This window comes from Rhea americana, unplaced genomic scaffold, assembly GCF_003343005.1.
Source record: "Rhea americana isolate MKP2758 unplaced genomic scaffold, rheAme1 scaffold_311, whole genome shotgun sequence".
Taxonomy (NCBI): domain Eukaryota; kingdom Metazoa; phylum Chordata; class Aves; order Rheiformes; family Rheidae; genus Rhea; species Rhea americana.
This window is the reverse complement of record NW_028186437.1, coordinates 745,895-769,220: the sequence shown is the minus strand read 5'-3', so window position 1 is coordinate 769,220 and position 23,326 is coordinate 745,895. Positions and strand designations below refer to the sequence as shown.

Here is a 23,326-nt window from a genome sequence, read left to right as displayed (position 1 = left end):
CCTTCCCAATGCTTTTAAGCCCATTTCAGAAGATCTGAGGAAAACTTTCAGGTACAAAACCAGCTCAAAATGCACCAGCTTATGCACTTCATGCTCATTCCCAGTTCTGTCCTAGCTCCTGTAACAAAGACCCATTATCTCCTCTGTGCCCAGGGAAAGACACAAACCTGGAGCCCCAGCAACAACATAGCCACCAAGCTTCAGAAGCCAGGGCACAGCTACACACTGTCATTTACAGTGGGGATCCTCCTCTTGTTGCCAAGGTGAGAGAAATTCTCAAAGGAAACCACCCACTTCAATTTTAAGTCAAGGACACAGGTATTACATCAGCTTCTCTGGGCAGTGATGCACCCAGAGAAAGGTTTCTGGAGAGGAGGACATGCTTTGTCACTTCTGACACAATCAATCATTAAGCAGCCAGCMAGTCTGTAGTGGGGAAGCCACACAGGTTTTCGGGAGAGGAAAGCAAGCCTCCTAGGAGAACAGACTGGCCTAGAGCACAGCAAAAGCTTAAATAAGTTCCCTCCCTGAGGAAGGTCTCCTCCATGGGAGACTGCTAATGGACAGAGCAGAGGGCTTCCTTCAGGCCAGTCAGCTAGAGATTTTTCTGATCCAACTTTGGCCTTGAGTTATTTTTGTTCTGATATATCCTTTTTGCAATAAGAAAGCTCTATTTCCTCCTCTGCAGGATCCCTTCAGCCATACAAAGCTATGTTACAGACTGGATAACAAGGACTGCCAGGGAGCAATGTGAAGAGGCAGGGAGGAAATGGCAGTCATGGATATTTTAACAGGGATGTGTACATTTGGGGTAAAAAGGCTTTATTAAAAGTGCATGCTTTTATTCAGAGGTACTGAGAGCAAGGAAACCCCGTCCCACCCCTGGCTGGGGAGCTCAGCAGCCTTTGCCACCCCTAGCCCTGTCCATCACAAATCACCCGTCAAGTAGCTAGCGACTGAATGTTCTTCAGCATTTCGTCAAAAGCCTCACGGGAAGGCGCTTCGGCATTCTGGAACGAGACTTTGATCCGGCTGTAGAGGCTGAAGGACTTCAGCTCCAACCAGATGAACCCAAAACGATCATCATCAAAGAGAACAAAAACGCCTGGTGTTCGCTCAGGGCTGGTGAAGCCATGGCCAGCAATAAGCCCCGTCCCATAAAAACTGCAGGGAGAAAGAAATAGCAAGAAACATGTGAGAAGTGTCAGATACCTTACATTTCATTAAAAAGAAAAGAAGTATGATAAAGTCATCYTTATGCTGCCAGACACTACAGAACACAGAGCTTTACATTCAGTCAATTCTAATGACACAGCACAAAACACTACTGCTGCCATTTTAAGAAGAACTATCCATTGCTGTGCACATTCACCTGTGCCCTTGCTGCTTTCAGGTATTCTAAGAACTATCACTTCCTGAACTTCTCTGCAGTTTCACCCAGTAATCAAGCTGAGATTCATCTCCGCAACTGAAGCCCAGACCTGATAATCCTTGTAAGAAAAATATGCATGTGGAGATGGTGTCCAGAGAGGCAAATCTCGTGACAAAAATCAGGGGAAGGGAAAAGGGAGAGGGGGGAAAATTCAAGAAGAAAAAAATCTAACTAGAGCTGGGGATAAGTAAAGGTCAACCTAATCTCCAAGCGTGCAGCAGGTGGAGCAGRATTTTACTCAAACACAGCTTGGCTGGGACACCAGGAGCGATTTGGGATTAACCAGCGATTGGCAGGTTTTTCCATGGAGCACAGGTTTTGGCTGAAGATCACCTGCCTAAGCCTCAGCTTTTGGGYCCTTTCTCCACATCACTAAATGAGTTGCCTCTTTGACTCCAGGTCCAATTCAGTAAGGTTTCTGCACATTCTTGCACTTTTTGCTTAGGGTGCTCAGCACCTTCCAGTACTGGCCTCARGGCCTTAGAGGCCAGGGACGGGTGATAGAAAGCACTATGTTCCCATAGCCAAGAAACACAGATGACACGCAGAACAGGTGGAAGCAGCTTGAAGAGATCCACAAACATATGAGGCAGGCAGCTCCCAGGGAAGGGGGGGGAAATGAAAATACATGAGAGGCTCTGGATTTAGACATAGTAGGATAGAATTTGCCAAGGAAGCAGGATGGCAGATGACAGTGTAGTAGGAACGAGGGAGCAAATGAGCACAGAAGATAGGGCAGCAAGGAAGAGAATCTGGGTGCAAGAGGGGGCTGGGAGATCTGCATGCAAGTAAAGGACAAGCAAATAGAGTATGYGCCTCAAAGACACCCTTTTTAGTTTCAAAAAGTAACCGGAATGACTAGGCTTTAAAAACCACCAGTCTCTGTTACCAAATTCGGCAGGTCCTAGGATAGTCTTCATTCCTCGATATGACTCCCATGGGTAGCACGAAGGGCTGGGAATCTGGTGCCTTGTCCTGAACTGTCCCTTCAGCTCCAGCCACAGTCTCTTCCCCCTTGGCACCTTCTCCTTCCAGGGGCTGCACAGTGGGCTGGGCGGCAGCTTGCTGRGAATGGTCCTCTCCCTCCTGCCGTTGTTCTTCCTCCTGCTCCTCCCGGCGTACCTGCTCTTGGACCTCAAGGACGATGCGAGAGAGCTCACTAAAATCACGTAGGTTCTCGATATCAGGTAGCTGAAGAGGATGTGCCAGGTCGATCTCCACAGTCTGCTGCCCAGCTGGGATGTTGGGATCTCCCTAAAGACAGGAAACACACCTATGGTTGCAGAGGCATGGTGCTACGCAGATCGTATCTGCATCCTCCGCATGTATATCATCTGTCAAGAACAAGCCTTTCTAAACATTCCCTCCCCCCGACTCTACAATCACTGACTTGACAACTAAAAACCTCAGATCTTGTGCATGGTTCCCTGAACTGCCTATGTCACTCCTGCATTCCCACTCCTGAAAACAGAATATTAATCAAATGCTATTAACCAGGATGCACTTGCAAGGGTGAAAGACAAAGTCACAGCCACAACGGCATTTCATCAGGATCCCTCCCTGCAGGGCAGAATGAACTCACTAGCCAGGTTTCAGTTAAGAGCTGCAAAAACTTGGTACCTGCTCTACAGATGCAAATGATCTTTATGGACCTGCTGCCAGCTGCTCKCAGAAAGCAGCCAGCAGGGAGAGACAGGAAGGGAGAACTGGGTGGAGTCAAGAGAAAACTCTGCAGAGCAGGTACTAGCTACTCCACCTGTGTTAAAGTTCACCTTATGCCTCCAGTCTCCACGAAGAACAGGCTTTAGGGTGGCAACAACCAATTACCTTCCAGGCATGGTCTCCTATGGAGCTATGTTATCAAGGAGAGGAAACTAACCGGCAGTCAAGAGAGAAAGGAAAATGTACTCACAGTGATTTTAGTCCCCTTGGCTTTCTTTCCATGAAAGCTCAGCATGACGATTTCCAGCCCATGGCTCCCATACGTTCCTTTGAAGAGACCTGGCTTTATAAGGTCGTCAGGGCTGCTAGGAGGGAGGTAGATGCGTCGATATGTCAAGCAGTTGCTATTAAAAAAAAAAAAAGTCAGGGAGGTTAAGAGAGAACCCCTGCACATGAAGAACRTGTTTACAGTCTGTTTTTCTAGGTTGCTTTGTGTTATTGTTGAGAGAAGGGCTGGATCTGTGATTTTCAGACACACCAAGTGCAACACATTTTGCTTCAGACCTATGCAAACATTCCCTCCCTCTTCCTTCCTCTACTTTTTCTTTCTACTAGTCCTTATTAGCACAGCAGGAGGTTCTGCAGCAAGGTCGCTGTAAACCTCCTCACTCCCTGGGATTTCTGGAGAACCCAGAAGCAAAGTATATTTAAATATCTACTACAACAAGGTAGCTCCTATTAGAAGTTTGAGTGACAGTTAAAAACCAACTTCTTAGRGACTGTGTAATTTCCACCTTGTGCAGTACAAAGCATATTGCTTACTAATATGGATAATAAGCACGTACCCCCTTGGGATCATGGATATTCACTCTTCAAACTAAAGATCTTCAAACTAAATGCAATTAAATGACTCAAAACCATCCTACTGTGCACAAAGCTATTCTTAAGAATCTGGAACATTATCATTACTGATTTCATTACATCTTATTTCTCTGTACAATTGGAAAGGACTGTGCTTCACTGTATGTTTGCACAGAGCCTGTCACAGCAGAACCTAAACAAAGTCACTGTCCTCTGCCTGTTCTATTAAAATTCATTGTAAGAAAGCATCATGTTATCAGAACAAACGATCCAATGTGGTCTTGAAGTTGCAGCTGCCTCAATACCTAGGAAGAGCTGGTGCCCTTACTCATATTGGCTGGTGTAGATGAACTTCATCAAGATGAGCTCTTGCATGTGTTCATGGAAGATGTCTTCCAGCGTTCGACCCCATTCTTCCCTCAGCCACGTCCGGAATTCCTGCAACACAAGGAGAAGAAATGAGGTTGAAGCTAGAGTTGCCTCATTTGCAAGTGACAGTACCCAGCATGACTTCATTATGTCAATAAAATTCACCAGTTGAGCCACAGAGAGGTCATACATTCTGCCAGACAGTAGATTGCAGCTGGATTTGGGAACAAGCACACATTGCTACACAGCTGACCTGGAAATCAGCTGAACAAGAAGTAGTCATCATGGTAACTGCCCTACACATGCAAGGCACCACACAATAAAGGTGCACTTAGCTTCAAAGAAATAATGGGTAAAACCATTATGCTTCAAAAAAAAGCATAAGCATCAGCTGTTACTTCAAAGTAGCTGACCTACTGTTTGTGTCCTGACTTACCTTGCAGTAACTTGTGTGCCCATAAGCTAACTGCTGTGCCCTATCCTGGTACATTAAACATAAAAGGAGAAGCTTTTCAAAAGCACTAAAGATTCAGGAGGTTAAACCCTGATCATTTAAACACTGACACATCTAAATCCAAAAAGTGCTTTGAAAATGTCTCCTGACATACCTCTACACCAGCTCTGACAAGTTAATACCCTAACATGAGTTAGCATGATAACAGCTTATTCTAAGATAGCAGCCTACCAAGTGATATTACGGCGCTGCTTTCTTTATCTTCTAAAGCCAGATCCTCCAATTACCATAATACCATGCACACTTAACACAGTGCTTTGAAAGTATTAAAGCATTTCTCATCTGCTACAGAACCAGAAAACACTTAACTAAACCTTTCACCCAGCTGTTTCCCATTAGTAGACAGACGTTTTAAAGCTTTGGTTAGAAGTGACTGAAGTATCAGATTTGTCATGTCTAACCAGCTGGGATCCTGGCAGCAACCATCACTACCTGGAACAGCTATTAGCTGAAAGCTTCTGTCTTGACATTCAGACCTGCATCTTAAAAACACGTAGTTTGAGTTAGAAATCTGCTTTGTGGGCCATAGCTGAGATACTGCAGATACAGCACAAACAACCAAATGCAGCTTTTAATCCTTTGGCCAAACAGTGGAAAAGTCGAGTAGATATTCAAGTGCAGCTGGTACTCARTGTAAGGCTGTAACTCAAAGACTTTGTTTATACAGACAGCAATGACACTCGGGGTATGGCGAGCGCTGCATGGAGTGCAGCGCATGCTGCTGTCTTTCCATAGACAGGTTTGCTGTCACATGTGAAAGGTGTCCTGGCACAGGAAGAACAAGGATGCTCAGGATCAAACACCTCAGTACTGAGGGAAAATAGCACTTTGCCAATGACAATCGCCTGAAACAGCCTTTTGCTCAAAAGGATGGATGGASATCACAGTCTGCTCAGACACCTGCTGTACACTGAGGTTAGGCACAATCTCCACTCAGACATTATGCAGCTGCAACAGTGGACTGATCCGATATACTGGACCCTTAAACAACACCCTGGCAAACAGGTTCCTCAGGTTCCTTCAAGTCTCTAACAGCTTCTTTGCAAATGCTCTTTAAATAGCAAAGCTGCAGAGCCAAATGTGATGTGCAGCTAGTCTTTGGCAGGCATAAAGCTGTGGCCACTTTAAGTTTTGATTCAAGTCACAAATCAGTTCTACCCACTTAAAAAGAGATCTGAGTTGAAGAGCCAGAGATCACTATTTTCAGTTTTTAAGTATGTTCAGAACTACAGAAATTAGAACTTGGGGGGCCCTCTCTCAGATCCCAACTTTAGTAAGATCTTAGACAAGACAGTAATGCTGCATCTTCAGAAAGGGGACATACAAGCAGCCTTAAGCCAGGCTGCTGGCAAAGCACTCTTACCTCTTGCCTTCCCCCTGACATTCGATGGTGATCTGTCTGGTTGCATTTTGTGGAGAACTCATCCTTCTTTACAATCTGCAGGTTACATGGAGGAGAAATTAACAGGTTGCAGAACCTGATTAGAGATGACTGGAACAGTGTAACCAAGACTGCTTCAAAAAGTGGTTAATACAAACGTGCATTTGCTACAACAGAGAAATCATCAAGTGTCAATCACTGAGTGTCAGCTGCAGGACAGAGAAATAAAAGCAGTAAAAGTGACACATTCTAACAGAGAATTCTAATTTCAAGTTGCTTCTCTAGTTGAGTTTCCTGTTTCAAGGAGAAAGAAACAACCCCTCAGGAAGCTTTTCAGATCATCCGATATACTGAATGGATGACACTCAGCCTCTTTCTCAAGCTCTCATCTTAGAGATGGCTAGAAAACAGAGCAGGTCTGTGTGTCTGCTCAGACATGATCAGCAGCTGCATACGGCCACTTTAGGTACCTTCTCCTCCAGCCTGTACACATGTTGGCGCTCCCACCCTGAGCTAGCCAGCCCAGCAAAAGAGTATAACACAAAGCCGCACAATCGCCAGTGAATAAATATAGAGCAGAGAACAGCCCACACAACTTGTCAGACACACCATGAGGGTAAAACTGGCATCCACACATACCGCAGGGTGGTGGCAGTCACATCCTTAAAGAAACTTCTCCAAGTTTGTTGTCGAGCCCGTTCGCATAGCTGATGTGCATGCACACAAACACACTGCACCCTGGACAGTTGAAGGAAAAAAATGTGGAAAGTGTCAGGGTAGCTCACCTGGATATGGCCATTGTGAGGTCCCTTATGGCCATACATACACTCAACTGTGGCACATTTCCTCTCCATGAGGTGAATCCTGAAGAGAGGTTTGAATCTCATTGGATCATCAACATGAGGGTCATGAGGGGGCAAGTACATCCACCCAATGATGAACAAACCATCTACCTGCATAGGGGTAGGAGAGATAGCAAACAGGATCAGCCTTACGCACTTTCTACTGAGTCTGCAACAAGCAGCTCCTGGACCTTTTCTGCCACAGGGTAGTTGCTTTCCAGCAACTAAACCACACCATATGCACTCACAGCACATCCTCAGTGAAGGGGGAGATGGTTTCTTTATGAGGCTTTCTGCATCACGGGAAAACAAGCAGGCCTGTATTACTGCAAAGGACTTTGTGCCGGATGCTTGGTGGGCAGGCTCTGGAGGGAGAGACTGAACTGAAGCTAGTCAAACTCTAATTGGTTTGAGAGCTCATGCTGGCAGATACTCAAATAGAGGAGTTCTGCTCCTCACAGTAATCTGTGCCTTTTGGACAAGGAATCATTTTGCTCTATTACTCCCAGACAGCAAAGCAAAGCAATCCCCTCTGCTGAGAAGCACAAGTGCCAGCCCTCTTCCTGCATACCTAATTGAATCCTTCCTTGCAAACCTCTGAATCCCCAAAAGAGAAGCATCATCTAAATGGAGAGATCTGAGACAAAAGCAGAGCATTTACCACAGAGAAATGTTTTTTTTATCCTAACTACGCTGAATAAGCATCAGTACAACCAGATGCACTCTTACACCAGTTTGTGGAACAGATTTTTGTAAAACCAGAAGGCCAGAGCTACACTGGCCCTAGTGATTTGTTACAGTTAACCTGTCAGCTAATGAGCCATGATGCAAAGATTAAGGGCTTCAGACAAACTCCTTGCCTATCTGCAAGCAATCCAGGGGCAAGTGTTGTTCATTAACTGCTCTCCCCAGCAGCACAAGAGCTAGCAGTCTCTGTGGGTCTTACACTATCCATATATCACCATCTTTATATCTGATGTGTTAGTCTTCAGGTACTGCTGGTAAGAATTATTGCAAACTACAGAAAAGACAGGTGCGCATGAACACAACTCTGCAAAGTGTTCAGTTGCAGGTAAAGCTCATGCAGTAAGTGACAGGCCAGTTTTTAAACTGCACCCCAAAGGGCCACAGGGGCACACAAACAAGGAAGGACTATCCGGAAAAAGGTGGTGATGATGACAGGATCCAAAAAACAACCTCTATGTCCCAATTACTTGCTTGAAGGTTGCCTATTCAGACTTCTTAATGCCACACAGTAAATGCCAACTTCAACAAATGGCAGAAGGACAAACAGTTCTAGAAAGAGCATATAAATGACATTAATCAGTCATCTACACCATAGCCTTTAGGAGGGGGTACTCACCACCACATTCAGCAGTCCCCCATAGGGTCCAATGTCTGGCTGCCATAATCCCAAGATGTGTCGGTATCGGTGCAGCACTAAGGAACAGCAAGACATTGAAGTGAGCACACCAAGGTAAGGAATTGGGATCTCAGGGGAGGAAAAAAAAAAAAAAAAAAAAAAAAAAAAAAAAAAAAAAAAAGGAAAACTACTGCCAATCTGCATATGACACTGATCATTATCACCTACTACAGTTTTTACTAGGGAAAATTGTCTACTCCCAATCACAGCAAGGCAGCTCTGAACTGAGACCTACCACAAGTTCACATCTTCTCTGTAGTTCTGCTACTAGCCCAGTGCACCAGCAGGAGCTAGTTTCCAGGACTTTACACAACCAGAGAGCTCCCCAGGAATTTTCAGAAAACCTTTACAACACAGTCCTACTGATGCAAATCACATCACACTCCGGGAGCTAATAACAAATAAATTATCTGCCTTCTCCTGCTCAAAAAAAAAGAGTACCTGATATGTCAGACTGCAAAGCAATGGAAAAGAAGGAAGCACATAAAAGCAGTGAGGAATAGGGAAATTTGAACATTTTGAAAGAATTTCCTTTCCTTGTATAAACAAACTTGGCCCACACTTGTTCCRGTGTTAAAAGTTCTCCTTAATATCAGCCACCGAGACAGCCTCAGTGAAGTGTACAGACCATTTCAGCTCAGGAGATCTGGCGGTGTTATGAATTCARTAATGGCCTTAAGAATTCTAAGTAAGCTCCCACATCTCTTCCTTAAAGCTGCTTCCAAATCTCTCTTAAAGCATACTGCAGCGAACTGCTTCCCAGTTTCTCATCCGAGAGCTTTCAATCCTACCAAAATTGAAGGACAAAATGGAAAGTTTTCTGCAAACTGGAGAAAACATCTATTATAGAACTAGCCTAATAAACCACCTCTCTGGAGGAAAGCTTATATACGCTACTTGCTTCCAGTCCTAATATATTCAGTCATGAATTTTGTCCACTTAATCTTCTGACATGACCAGTAACCTTCACATGAAGGCATTACACACAATTTACAGGTGTTTTGGAAGAGAACAAGAGGATACAAATTACTTCCATTGTCAGTACCATACAGTGGAAAAGGGAAGCAGGTAATAGGTCCTCCGTTCTAACATCTCGCAGGAAGATACTACACCTTCATTAAAATGATGTTCATGGCCATCTCAGAAGGCTGCATGAATCAGTTTAAACATACATGACCTACTCAAATAATGGATTTTGCTTTGCATTAATTTACAGGAAGAACTGTGTTTCAGTGCAGCTATTACAATAGCTTTGTTCCTTTAACTACTTAAGACAGCAAGAACTGAGTGTTTTTATTGCACCAAAGCAGAGAACTTCCATGGAGGTCTTGGGCACAAGGGAGGGTTGCCCAGAGTTGCTGCCAACAGGCCTAGAGGAGCCTTTTTCCCATGAGGTAAACAACATGGGGCTGATAGCTTGGTTTCACCCAGTGAGCAGTGCACACCATAAACAGCACTAAGGAAACCAAGCAAACCACATTCCCAGTCTTCTTGCCTCAGAGCAGTAATTACATATTAATAAATGGTATGTACATAAGCTGCTCCACCCACCACAGTCTGCCTTTTCTACCCTGTCTGCATGGAACCGATAAAATCCAGTCTTTTTTTTTAATTTTAGGACAGAAAACTTGATGCTAAGCTACCTACAGGTGACGAGTATTTCCTCGTCCTCCTCCAGCTCCTGAGCTCTTAGCTGCAGCAACTATCGACAGACTGTTCAACAGCAGGGAAGTGTCTGTTTAACAAGGCAAGCCCTYCACTCCACCGCACACGCCTGTCAAGGGCGGCTTGTGTGCTCACTTTGAGTAAACAACCAGCTCCAGCTGCAGCTCAGCTCACCAAGGCCAGGCTGGTTCAGGAAACCTTGCTGAGTTCATAGGTAGTCTGCTTCACCAGCTGTCCCTGTTACCCAGAAACCTGCGGTTTCAAAGGAGGGAGGAGGCAAACAAAAACCTTCTGACTCTAAAAGAATACTTCTCACTGGAGAGCAGCTTCTGTGCTTACTCGCACCACTACTTTGGACAGATTTTGTAAAAACAGAAGGCTGTCTGGAGCCACAAAATTCTCCAAATGAGCTGCCAGGGAAACGTGCAACCAGAGCAGCCCTCGATACAGACTGCAGCCTAATCCTTCCTCACACCAACACTCGTCGCAGGGGTACCTTAACGGTTAAGATGTCTCTCTCATCCGCTCAGGATCCTGGGAGTTCCTCCTCCTCTTGTTCTTTCAAGAAAGGACATTACTGGGCAAAGTGCCAGTACTTAGCTAAAAGCTGGAACAATTCTCTAAGCAAAAGCTTAGCTTCATTTTTCAGGCCTGGTGTCTATTGGCTTTCCTGCTGTAGTGTCTTCGGCCTCCAGCAAGCTAACAGGGGTATCCACTGCAGGGAAAACCTGATGAATTCCAGCTCTGGCTGTCCCTGCTGGGGAGACAGCACAAGTCTGGCAGTTGTCTTCCTACTCCTCAAAAGGAAGCAGCACTTGATCTTTCTCCAAGGCTCTCCTCCACTACACATGCCTCCAACTCTTCTCAATCCTGAAGACTCTTGCCCGTCAGAATTTCTGAGCCCAGGTCCTCACAAATGGTAACAAAAACGTATCTGCAGGAAACGTGAGTAAACCCCCCACCCAGTCTGGGTATTACCACATGCAGCCCAGCACGCTTATCAGAGAGAAAGGCAGCTTGAAATGCGTTTGAATCCAGCTGGGAAAGGGCTAGAAAAAGCAGCGAGTGCCCAATCACTCTGCCCATCGGCAGAAGGCAGCTTGGGAAAGGTCTAATGCCTGTGCTTTCCATCTCAAGGAAGTGACACCGAGCAAATGCAAGGCGATTCAAGCAAGCGTCACAGAGCTGGCACACCACAGCAAATACCTTAGGTACGGATAGACGAGTTACAACCCCCAAACGGGTTCTTAAAACAGAAGGAGAGCAGAGGCTTTCAGATGCCATCATTTTAACTAAATCTTCTCTCATCATCTGTTTCCAGCTTTGAGAGTGCAGAGATAAATGCAAATACCAAAATGGAAGTTCTCACTGAAATCTGCAGCCTTTAAAGCAGGCATAGCTGACATTGATGGGAAAGGAGCTGAATCCACTGCAGTTCTCTAGGACTCTCAGGATGTGGCAATATCTACAAGCAAWTTGAGTTGCAGCAGTTTAAGCAGTTACTGCCCCCCAGCTGGTGATAAAAGGCTCGCTAGCAGACAGAGTTGTCTACTTCAATGAAGTGTCAGCCAGGCCAGTTTAAAACTCCAAGGAAAGCAATCCAAACTAACCTGGCTAACACTGCATGAATATGAATTAGGAAGCATTCATATAATATACATTCAGACAGCTCAGCCTTTACACACAGGAGAGAAAAAGGGGAAAATGGGCAGTCACCTCTTAGACCACGCTGGCTGTTCCATAATGCAACATGCCTTTAGAGAAAAGGGGACATTAGACATCAGAAGTTTGGGGCTGCAGCTAACAGAATTAACTGAGGGCACAGCACAAAATGCCACTTCAGAGCCACCACAAACTGCATGCTCAGAGCAAATAACCAGCTAGCAATCTACAAAGGAAGCCCACATCCTGAAGGGCAGCTCTCCTTCCCATCCAGCTCCAGAACAAGGTTGGTGTTGACAGGCAGTACTGACAAACCTAAAACTTCTACGATTCCTGCTGCAGCACTGTTGCTGCTTTTCTGTTGTGACTCACATTCAAGATATGATCAGCATGGGCTGCTCTAAACCCGCCCTGAATGGCCCATGTTCAACCACTGTCTAGAAGGCAGGTAAGTCTGTAGCATCCACGCTGTTCATTAGCACGCGGCAAAAAACACATTCTCAAACACCAGTGAATTAGTAACTTGAGTTTGCAGCATTTCTCTGCAGTGACCTTACTGTGCATCCCCAAAGAGGCATTAGGGCCAGCTTGATACCCCCCTCCAAATGCCAAGCAGTTTTTGATTTAACGTCATTACTGTTTCCCCCAGCTCCTGCAGAACAGCAAGCATTAGACCCCAATATTTTGCTATTCTTCCCACAAAACAACATCAGGAGCAGAAGAAGAGTTTATTCAGAGTAGCTTCTTGACTGAACAAGGCAAATTACTCTCTGAAATGCCACCACCTGCTTCTTTAGGAAATACTCTGCTAGAGCAAAGCGTGTTATGTTCCCACTGCCTAGGGAGGGAATTAGCATGTGAACTCTTTGAGTTTTTCCCTGGGAAAGGCTGCAGACCTGAACGCAGCTCACTGGACTGAAGCAGGATTTTCTGAGCTTATTTAGACTTCACTTTCAGGAGCCCTCACCAGGATATCTGAATATTTCTTTCTAAGAAGGGCACAAGCCATGAAGAGCACAGTGAATGCTCCCCTATGGTGAACATTCTTCAGAGACCCTTCTTTTTGGGCCTAGTCACAGCAATTTTTTAACTCAAAGAACTTCAAAATATGACCAACATTCTTCAATGCCTGTCCTACTCATGCTGTCACTTTACAGAGTCAGAATAAGCCACTAATGAACCATAGGCAAGAACTGACTAACCAACACCCCTTGCGCTTGCCAAGATCCACCCCAAAGTATTTTGCTTAAAGCAACATCACACGCCATGCAGCGTCTTGTGTGTGCTTAGTGCAGGAAGCATCAACCAGCAGGAGGTACGTACGGCAGGTGTAAACATCTCTGTACTCCATGTGCTCGTAGTCGGGAAGGATTTTCATAAAACGCCCCGACTTCACTCGTGGGTTTATACCTGAACAGACACAGCAGGTTAAGTACCAAGAACTCCACTCCTCTGTAACCAGCACATAACTGTAAGATCAATCTGCACCAGCTATGTAGGAAAGTCAAACATCCTTTTGACTTTACTACCAGTTGTGGTGCACTGATTTGCTTCCATCAGCCTCAGCTATATCCAGTCAGCAGGATACCAAACTTGGCATATTCTACATTCCCACARGCAATATTTACCAATGGCATCCAATGAATTCAAAGTGTAATCAGGGTTTCTCTCAAACTCTGTAGTGTGACAGCAACAGGCCCCACTGCTTCAATAAGACCATTTAGCCAAATAACTAAATGGATGGTAGCCCAGGCCTTGGATTAGTTATGGTCTCTATCACTTGGGCTAACAGTTCCCAATTTCCCACACTACTTCTTAGAGAAGCACATTCAGTGGACAAGGAAGTGCATATAAATCCTGCTGGTAGACTCAAATGAACTCTCCTGCAATTACAGAGGATTATAGGACAACAGAGAACGTGGGGACACACTACCAGGAAACAGTTCCAAAATCACTAAGTGTTGGCAAATAGTGTAAACCTGAGCTAAGGTAGCACATTGCTAAAAGCCAGGAAGAGCTGCATTCTGACTTCAGAGTAAGCAAAGCCTACGCAGGCCTCTCATGCTTGCAACWTGGGACAGTTACTGCTTTTGTTTCATAAAGCAGAACCCTATTTGAACAACTGTAAGCCATAGCTCAAGTGCTACAGGTTAAATCTTGTTCTTTTTCCTAAGGACCACAGGTAACTCCACACCACAATTTGTGGTGATGGAGCCAAGATAACACAGGCTGGCAGTGATAGCGAGAGAGCTCTCTGGGGCCTAGACAGGCTTTCCMAGCAACCAGCTCAACTTTTGACTAGGAACAGTAAGATTTGGTGACAAGGGAAGCAGCCTCAGTTAGAACACATCAGTCCCTACCCTGCCTTGCTTTTTCCCCTCTGATGCTCCCCCACCCCCCACTGTAAAATAGAAGATGTGCATCTATCCACCTTGCAGAAAGCAYGTTAGATCTTAGGAGTCTGTGTCCCACTCTCTCAGCCCCTCCCAGAACATACTGACACCTCTGCAGAAGCCTAGCCCTGCCAAACTCTCCTCCTTTAGGAGCAATCCAAAGGAATGTTCATCTCTTTTCCTGCGGCACTTTTCCAATGTCATCACAGGACAGTATTATTTCACTGAGTGCAAAGGGAAGCCAGAGTGTAGTGGAATTACCATTACGGGCAACACTTGGTTACATTAGGGTGTGGGAAGCCTCCAGCTTTGACAAATACCAGTTAATTCTCTGGCAAGATCTGAAAAGGGTAAAGCAGACAGGAAAGGAAGAAAAAACTCTCAATATATTTGTCATTATAAGATTTTAAATCCAGTGCTTTTTTTCCCCAGTAAAGGAGTCAGGGACAGAGATATCCCAAATCTTGGCATCTCTTTCATGTTAAAGCCCCAGACACTTCAACATCAAAGATAAARCTCCTGTCATTAGAAAGCAGGTCTGAGCAACTTCTACTGTTAAAGTTTAATAAATATTCCACGTGTATGTGCTTTCAAAGTTGGTACTAAACAAAGACATACAGATCTACGTCAGCTTTATCACTTACGTTTGGCATAAACATCTCGACAGGACACTCCCGTGATCTCCAGCTTCCGCAAGTTTTCACAGACACCATATTCTGTAATGACACAGATAACAATATCAATCAACTCTAACTCAAAGGTGTTTGCTACCCAGATCTTGCTATCTACAGTTTGAACAGAAAAAGAGCTCTTATTACGTGCATGCTTGCAAGTTGCCGTGTTATTCTGAGAATCTTACTGCTGTTCTGAAGTGGAAGAGGAAAGTTAGGTGTAATTTCACTGCAGCCCAGGATCTGAGAGTCTAACACATTTTACAAGTGATGCCTGCAATGAACACACAAGCACAATAAAGTTACAGATGCTTACAGATAGACTGAAAAGAGTACAAAGTGTGGAAGATGTACTCATTCCAACTGGGATAGTCTGTCTGTTTAGATCAAATCATTATTGTGTACAGTAATTATTTACTCCCACTTAGGTATCCAACAGGGAAAACTGCTTATTAGGATCCTAAAAAAGGTCATAGGCTTTAAAAAGAATGAATCTGAGACATAAAACAGGCATCAGCATGTGCAAATACAGTCACACTTGAAAGCATATCTGATTGAGATGACTGTTCGACACTCAAACGCCTTTGATTGCTGACAGAACACCCTGAAAACAAAGCAATCCAAGCTTCTCAAAAGCAGCCTTGAAGCAGAAAATGAGATAACTCATTTCAGTTTCAGGAAGTCAGCACTGAACTTCTAAAAAAAAAACTCTAAAAATTAAAAGCAAGTACAAACATCTCAATGCAAGAAATTCTTCGAAGACAGGAGGAAAGAGAGGAAGGAGCTCCTCAAAAACAGCAAAAAAGAAAACTGCTGCAGATACCCCATAAGATCTCAATTAGAAAAACTATTCTCCTTGATGTAAAATACAGCTATACTACAGATCAAACACCAGCTTCCCTTAGCAGTTCCTAGCACTTGCCAGATACAAAAGTCTGAAGACCCACATCAAATCATCCAATATGAAACTTAACCTCAGACAAGCTTCCTCAAATTAACAATCTGCCATAGCTGCCAAATACCACTGTCTACTGCCGGTAACTTGCTCCAAGTTGAGAATTCATCTTCCACACATGAGAAAAAGCAGAAGTTTCCCTGAATTAATTTAACCTCATTCTGTCTGTAAATACACTTGTACAYGTATCTGATGATAAAGCACACAAAACTACTGTGTGCCTGCCTCTGGGCAATACGTGTTCTGTCTAACATTGCTTTGAGTTACTTTAGGCTAACATCAGAACCAGTTTCCAAGAGAAGCAGCAAGTTCAATAAAGGTAAGAGTGGGCAGAAAGGACAACACGTTCATTAAAAGATGCAGGAGTCAGCAGCAAAGTCCCTACGACCGCAGTAGCAAAAGCCAGAGGATGCTCCAAGTGTATCAAAAGTAAGATGGGATGAGGAAGTACGACTAGAGAGAGAGGCAGGCAGGCAGGCAAACTTGCAGAAAAATACACCCAGCCCAGCACGGAAAAAGCTGTGTGGTACTTGGCTATWGTTAGTTGACCCTATATAGCAGTTCTGCCAATCTGTGAAATCAGAGCTCTGTCTGAGGCTAAAAATTCCGACCCACYCCGCAAGTCATCCCATGCTTGTTCCTCCTGCCAGACTGCGTAAGGCTTTCAACCTGCATATACACATGAATGGATATGTGTTTGGCAATTACATCAAATGGATGGAAAGAACAGTCTGTTTTCTCAGCTGATCAGAAAGTTAGAGATCTTTATAAGGTGACAGAAACAGGGTGGTTATAGCCTGCTGTTTGGAAACAGACAGCTCTTTTCACGTAAACAAATATTCACCTGGCCTCAGAATCAGTCAGATACACTTTGTGCAGCAGGCATTGCAGATAGATTAGATTCAACAGTGTCATAGGAAGATATTTAGACTGCATCAGAAAGGGAGGAGACGTGCAGAGGAACCGGCCCAAATGGCACTGCTCCATGTTGCTCTTTAACAACGATACCAGCACAGTGACATTCTCTCTTCCTCCAGAAGGTCCCAATTTCTCTCAGGCATAGCACTTTTCCCACATCTGAAAATCACTTCAGGGGCTCAGTTATAATAGATTTACTACCAGCAAATATCTTGAAAACAGCTGGATGGGGCAGCTAGTGATTTGATGTTAAAGCTCTATTCCAGTTTCATGAAAGTGACCTTTGTAACCAACAAGGAAACTGTAAGAAAGCAAAACCACCACTAAGGATGCATTTCTGAAGTTTAGCAGTTTATATATTTCCTGAAAAGATTCAGGGTTCTCCCAAATAACAACAAGCACCCTTGCAAAAAAAAAAAGAAAAAGAAAAAAAAAAGAAACACTGAATTTTAATATTGCTACACACTATCTGACATTAGGACACCCAAAGCTTATAAGAAAGTGTTCTTAAGAAAAAGATGTTATTTWAAAATTGTCCTTTAAAATTCATCTCATTTTATGATAGCTAATGCTTAYCCTGTTTCGTTCTGCAAGCTTAACTACAATCCATCAAGAACCCCGGCCTGACCGCTCAACTCTGGATAAGTGCATCACTTTAGCCACTCTGACTCATGAGCTTTTAACACCATGAGAGGTGCTTGATGGGAAAAATAAGTCTCTTAATCCCTACAAATATTCCAGATATCATAAGCAAGAAAGCTGGCCATCGCTTGATGATCCAGAAGATAAGAGGAGCATAAAATTAACAATAAGTAAAGTGGCAATGTAGTTACAGAAAAGTAAAACTGATAAGGTTTTCTTTACAGAGAATGGAAAGCTTTTCCCCAGAAAAGCTTTGAGAGACTCAAGCTTTTGAGGAAATTCTACTTCAGTGCAATTAAGTCTATTTTAAGGAAACGATGTCTCAATGCTACAGCTCATTGAGGAAGTATCTCAAAGAGTTAAGAGACACAGAAATTCACRTGTGAAATTAATGTGGTTAGAAAACGGCTACTTAAAATCCTGCTTCAAAAGCAAGGGTGGACAATAGTTTTTAAGTTCTCATTTGATCAGCTGGAAAGCCTGTGACATTACATTTATAAGGAGTCCTTAAAAGATTAACCAAATACATGGTGACACAGTGCTGTTTCCATGGTCACATGCACAGGAATTTAGAGGACTTGGAAAGGTAGTTCCCATATATTATGAACTGTACTAATACTTTTGCAAATGTAGTTTACTCCCTGTGCTGCTCTCACCATACGCTCCAAGCCTCGCATTCCATTTCCTTGCTAAAGGAGAGGTCACACACCTCGCCCTGTATGCCCTACTTCTCCATGCCCACTTTCATCCATGATCTCCCCCCATGGCAAAGAGATTCTTTCCTGCAGTTGTGATACAATCTTCTAGAAAGAGGAAGCATTTTTACTATCAAAACCCATTTTTTTGAGGATAGGTTTCAGACAAGCTGTTTTCTTTTCCTGGCTGCCAACAACAATGCAGTAAAAATGTGGTTCCATCAATCAACATAYAGAAGAGCCCGTATATCAAAGGCCAAATCACTGCTATTTCTTGCCCCTTTCCTGGCATTGCAACACCAGTAAGCAGCTGCAAGTACTGTATCCGTAATACAGAGAAAATCAGGATGTCTGGTAGACCTTGACACCCTTACTGTTGCTAAATTTCWGCTGTGCCCTAACAAATCAATTCCTCTAATTAGGCCTGGGTAAAATCATGTTTACAAGGCTGTACACAGAACAGAAGCACAGAAGCTTACTGGATTATTTCAGGGATGACAAAAATGGAAGATTCTCAGGTTAGCATCTCTGGAATACTGGGTGGACAAATTTGGAACCAGTTCCTCGTTTCCAAAAGCTGAACTGTCAGATTAAAACATACCAAATATGTTCCCAAATACTTCTCCCAGGGGAAGGCTTGTAGTTACCACTAAGTCTGCAGCTGCAAATAAGAAGCAGAGCAGAAGGAGATGTGATCCACAGCAAATTAAAACATTTGGGGAAACCCTAAAGCAAGCGATCAGTAGTTTCAGATCTACAACTTAAACAGATCTAAGCCAGAGCAATACCCCTTGCAGAAAGCCTACAGCTAGTGAGCATCTGCCGCTGGCAGCAAGAAACAGCAAACCATTGGCTTTTAGACAGCAATCCTTAACAAAGRACATAGAGATGAAGAAAAGCCCACCAGGGTTCACCAAAGAAACACACTACACGGTACTTTAACCTCACACAATGGGAGATTAAAGTCTTGTGACTTATTAAAACCACCTTTGCATTTAATAAAGTGCAGCACTACAAAAAAAATGTTCCTGTTATGGGAGCTGCTGTACATCAAACTCCTGCATGGACTCTCTACTGTCTTGTAAAGAGCTGAACTCCATGCAGCAATCCCCTCTCTGAGGACATAAATCAGTTTTCCCACTCCTCTCCCTAGGAACCTATTTCTAAAAAACTTACTGAAGTTAATATCTTTAACACCTTGGCTAACACTATTCAGCAGGCTGAAGAGCTATTGGGGATTGTTTTTACAAACAAAAAGCCTTTCCATACAAGTTCTAGATTTAGTTATTCTGAACTACTGGTCTGCTTTCACGTGTTCTTCTGCATTTGCGCTATTTTATTTTTAAAATAAGTGTTTACCATTTAAAATTGACCATCAGGTATTAATCACAGTAGGTCAGACTATCAGCAGGGGTAAAACATGCTTTAGCTCTGCACCCACTGCAGAGATCAGCAATCTCCTATTTATAGCATAGTGAAAGTAACTGCAATCCTGCTCTTGCCAAAGAAGCAATTCAGGGACATTGTTTACCCCAAACAGTTGCAATGATAAAAGGACAACTGTCCAAACACTCCTGCTGCCAGTGTGTTACACAACTATCTCTGGTTAATCCCATCACTCTCCCAATTCAGAATCACTAGTCAAAGCCACTCCTTCACTTTCAGGAGGACAAACCCTCTGGATACTTGCACTAATCACAAAAACGTTTTCAAAACTGCCATGGAGCAGAGCTGGCCTCTAGTGCAAAGGCAACATGCCACTGCTCACCTGACTGACTGTCCTGACTGACCTAGGCAACAGCTCGGCTTCAGCACTGCTCCCACCCAAGGTGAAGGTAGAAGACAACCAACACAAAGCACTGCAACAGTTAGCAGCTCCCAAAGAATGGTTCTGTTTAATTTTAGGACAATCTTCCCCCTCCCCCCATCTCTTTACCATTGTGTGTTCCTGGGACCACTAACATGTTTACACACGCAACTGAAAGTGGCCTGAAGTCAAAGTTTACCTGTTACTTCCTCAAAGAGCACTGCTCTGCAACATAATCAGCAGGCTTCAGAGTAAATAAGCCATCAGTTCAAGGAGGAATATGCTAAGAGATGCACACATGCTCTTGCTCTGTTTCTAGGAACTGCAGCTTCAGGAAAAAAGCATTTTACTATGTTATGCTTAACCTCAGACAGAAACAAACATCCACGCAAAGACCATCCTCATTTAGGAAGTGGTTTGTTTTTGAGAAAAGGTTATAATTAGTTAAATTTTATCTTTGACTATCATGTCATCCATGTACTGCTACATGGAGATACTGTACAAGATTTGTCTGTGTATTTACATACTAACATCTGAAGTCCATACACCTGCACAAGGGGGTTGCACTGATCACATAGTTGCATACACACAGTATATGACTTTGAACACATTCATTAGCTCAGTACATATAACAGCATTACTGAAGCCTATCTAAAGAAATCTAAAGAAAATCATTGCTAAATAGCCCATAAAATGGTGACTAAGTTTACACACACAAAATACACAAATCTGAAGTTACAGTATCACCACAATGGTAATTACTTATACAGCATCTGCAGAGCAATATAAAGTACTATGAACAGTGTCACGAGAAATCCAAATTAAGAACAACTTGGAGAACCATAACTAGTTAAAAGGTTGCAGTAACAGTTTTGGAAATGTAGTAAATTTTTCAGCTAAGAATCTGCCCAGAATATCTGACATGCCATTTCTTTGGTACAATTACCTTGCTTAATCAAACTAGCAGTCCACCTAGCTCAATGTACTCCCTTTGACAGTGGTGGAAACTGATACATGAGAGGAAATGTTAAAAAAGAAAAAAAAAGTTAGGAAGAGCATTAAGAACTGTTTTTAAATACCTCTCACCTACTAGCTAGTTCATGGCTTTGAGACAGGAGTCTTTCCATAATACTCTTCCATCCTGTTCAGTTGAGCCCAATATTTCTTTAAACTTCAGCTAAGCTTCTAGACACTGATTCATCTACTACTAAGAAAATCCAGACAGTAGTTGTGATTTTAATAAACAAACATATTTCATCATCAGGCTTTTTTGTAAACAAAAAAGTCTATATTAAAAAAATACATGTATTAATAGACAAACATATCAAAACTTATCAAAATAACTAACTGGTCAAGTTCTGTATATCATCCATGAAACATAAGGGCTCTACTTACATCAGACAAAACAGACATAAGAATGAATGCTATTTTATTAGTCTGTCTCCAAAAAACAATGTTAAGCTATTGGGACAATAGGATCATCTCATGCTGAGCGAAGGAATAAGAATGCTCTGGCATACATTTCCTGGGTTCAGCCTTTGTACTGTCCAAGGGTTCTTGGATAGCGCTGACAAGGCATGAATTCATTCCTGCAAGGTTTAACGCATTTGAACACATCCCATTGCCTGTGGCAGAGAGCCACTCTAACATACTTAATTTTTTCATCCCAATGCCCTCACTGGTATTAAAAACAGAAAACAAACAACAACAAAAAGATATACATGACTTCATGAGCTGGCAGCAGATGCACTTGGCAAGACCATACTATGAAGAGAGGCGATGAACACAGCAAGACAGGACTTAGGAGARTAGGACAGCCACTGCACTAATAAAAGAGGACAGAGAGCCACACTGGTATGAAATAAGGACAAGGAGAAAGAGCCTTTTAGAATTTTAGAATGGCAGCCTACGAGAGCAGGCCCACAGCAACGTAGACTTGGGGCATCACTGAAGAAATGCCTCCAGTCTTTGCATTACTGCAATACAGCTCTCTTGCAAGACACGCTCCCCAGGAAATGCAGGTGCAAACCAGGAGCCCCCAGGAACTTGGCACCATTTTCCTGCGATGGGGCAGGCACAGTGCCTAGCTGCTCCCATAGTCACGGGTGACCCACCTCAGGCCTGGCCTGCCCACCTCCATGCATGAACTGGACCCCAGCAGGCTCCTTGCTCTCCCTGTACACTCCCTGCCCCACAGGCAGCAGCCCCAGCTGCACCTCCAAGGACTGCTTTCTCTCCCCACCCAGTCCTGCCCTGCAGCACACCTTCAGGACTGATACTTCCCTGTGCCCCCTGCCCCAAATACCCCAGCCTCAGCATTCACTCCTCAACTCCACCATCTGCCCCCACAAGGACATCCTGCACAGAGGCATCACCAGCCAGGGGCTCGTCCCCCCCACACCTGATCCCTTTGGCTGGAGCCACTCACTCTTCATCCCTTTTCCACCAAGCACCACCACAAAGGACGCCTGCCCCAGGGGATGCAGGATCTACCCTCTTCACCACCGCACCTGCGTACCCATCCCAGGGACCCCAGTAATACACTGCCTATCATCCAACTTTCTCACAGCTACCCTGGCCATCCTCTGCCCCAGGGGACCTTCCCAGTCCCAGAGCAGGCCACCAGCTCAAAAGCATTCACCTCCTCTCCCCTGCCTCCAAAACCCCCTGCCTCTGGGGTCCCCCCAGCTGGGACCACCATGGCCCAGCTGCTCTCCCTGCACCGCTTGGATTCCCCCTCCTGCAGCCCCCACATCTCCCTGCATCCTCAGCATCCACCTCTTGCCCTCTTCTCCTTCCCCCCCACCCTGGGGCAYCAGTCCTTCGCCCCCACATCCCCCCATTCCTTCCCTAGACATCAGCCCTCCAAACCCGGCACCGCCTGCATCCCTCACAACCCACCCCCTGCACCCTCCCTAGGCCTCCTCCGCTTTCTGCGCCCCACGAAGGTCTGCTACAACCTGCAGGACCCCCACCCTGAACACCCACTCCCCATCACCTCTCTGCACCCTCCGACATCCCCCGGCCCCATCTCCTCGCTGCCCCCCACCGCGCAGCCCCGGCCCCACCTCCTCCCTGCATCCCCGCCCCGCACCTTGCTCCCTCGGCCCCAGCGCCCCCCTTGCACCGCCGGCCCCATCCCGGCCCCATCTCCTCCCTGCCCCCCTCCGCGGGGCCCCGGGCGGGCGGTACCTTCGCGGCAGCGCCGCCGCCAGATGGTGTCGGTGCGGAGGATGCGGCGGAAGGTGGTGCACACCCGCGCCAGGCTGGGCAGGTCGGTGCCGGGCAGCGAGCCGAAGATCTGCACCAGGAGCTCGGGGGGCAGCTCCAGGAGGGAGAGCGAGGCCCGCGCGGCCGGGCCGGCCTCGGCGGGGGACGGCGCGGGCCGCGCGCCCTCGATGCGCTCCTCGTCCTCCTCCTCGTCCTCCTCCCGC

General features: G+C 44.9%; 1 protein-coding gene across 1 annotated transcript; it reads right to left on the bottom strand.

Annotated features, from left to right (window-relative positions):
* Positions 1-23,325, bottom strand: FBXO31 (F-box protein 31; the record flags this gene model as incomplete). Its single annotated transcript, XM_085310160.1, has 10 exons — positions 1-1,164; positions 2,322-2,686; positions 3,345-3,498; positions 4,284-4,393; positions 6,202-6,276; positions 7,005-7,172; positions 8,425-8,501; positions 13,135-13,221; positions 14,849-14,920; positions 23,085-23,325. Coding segments are annotated over 10 exons (1,572 nt in total), but the record flags the coding sequence as incomplete, so codon positions are not given.
* Between the last annotated feature and the right edge of the window lies 1 nt (position 23,326).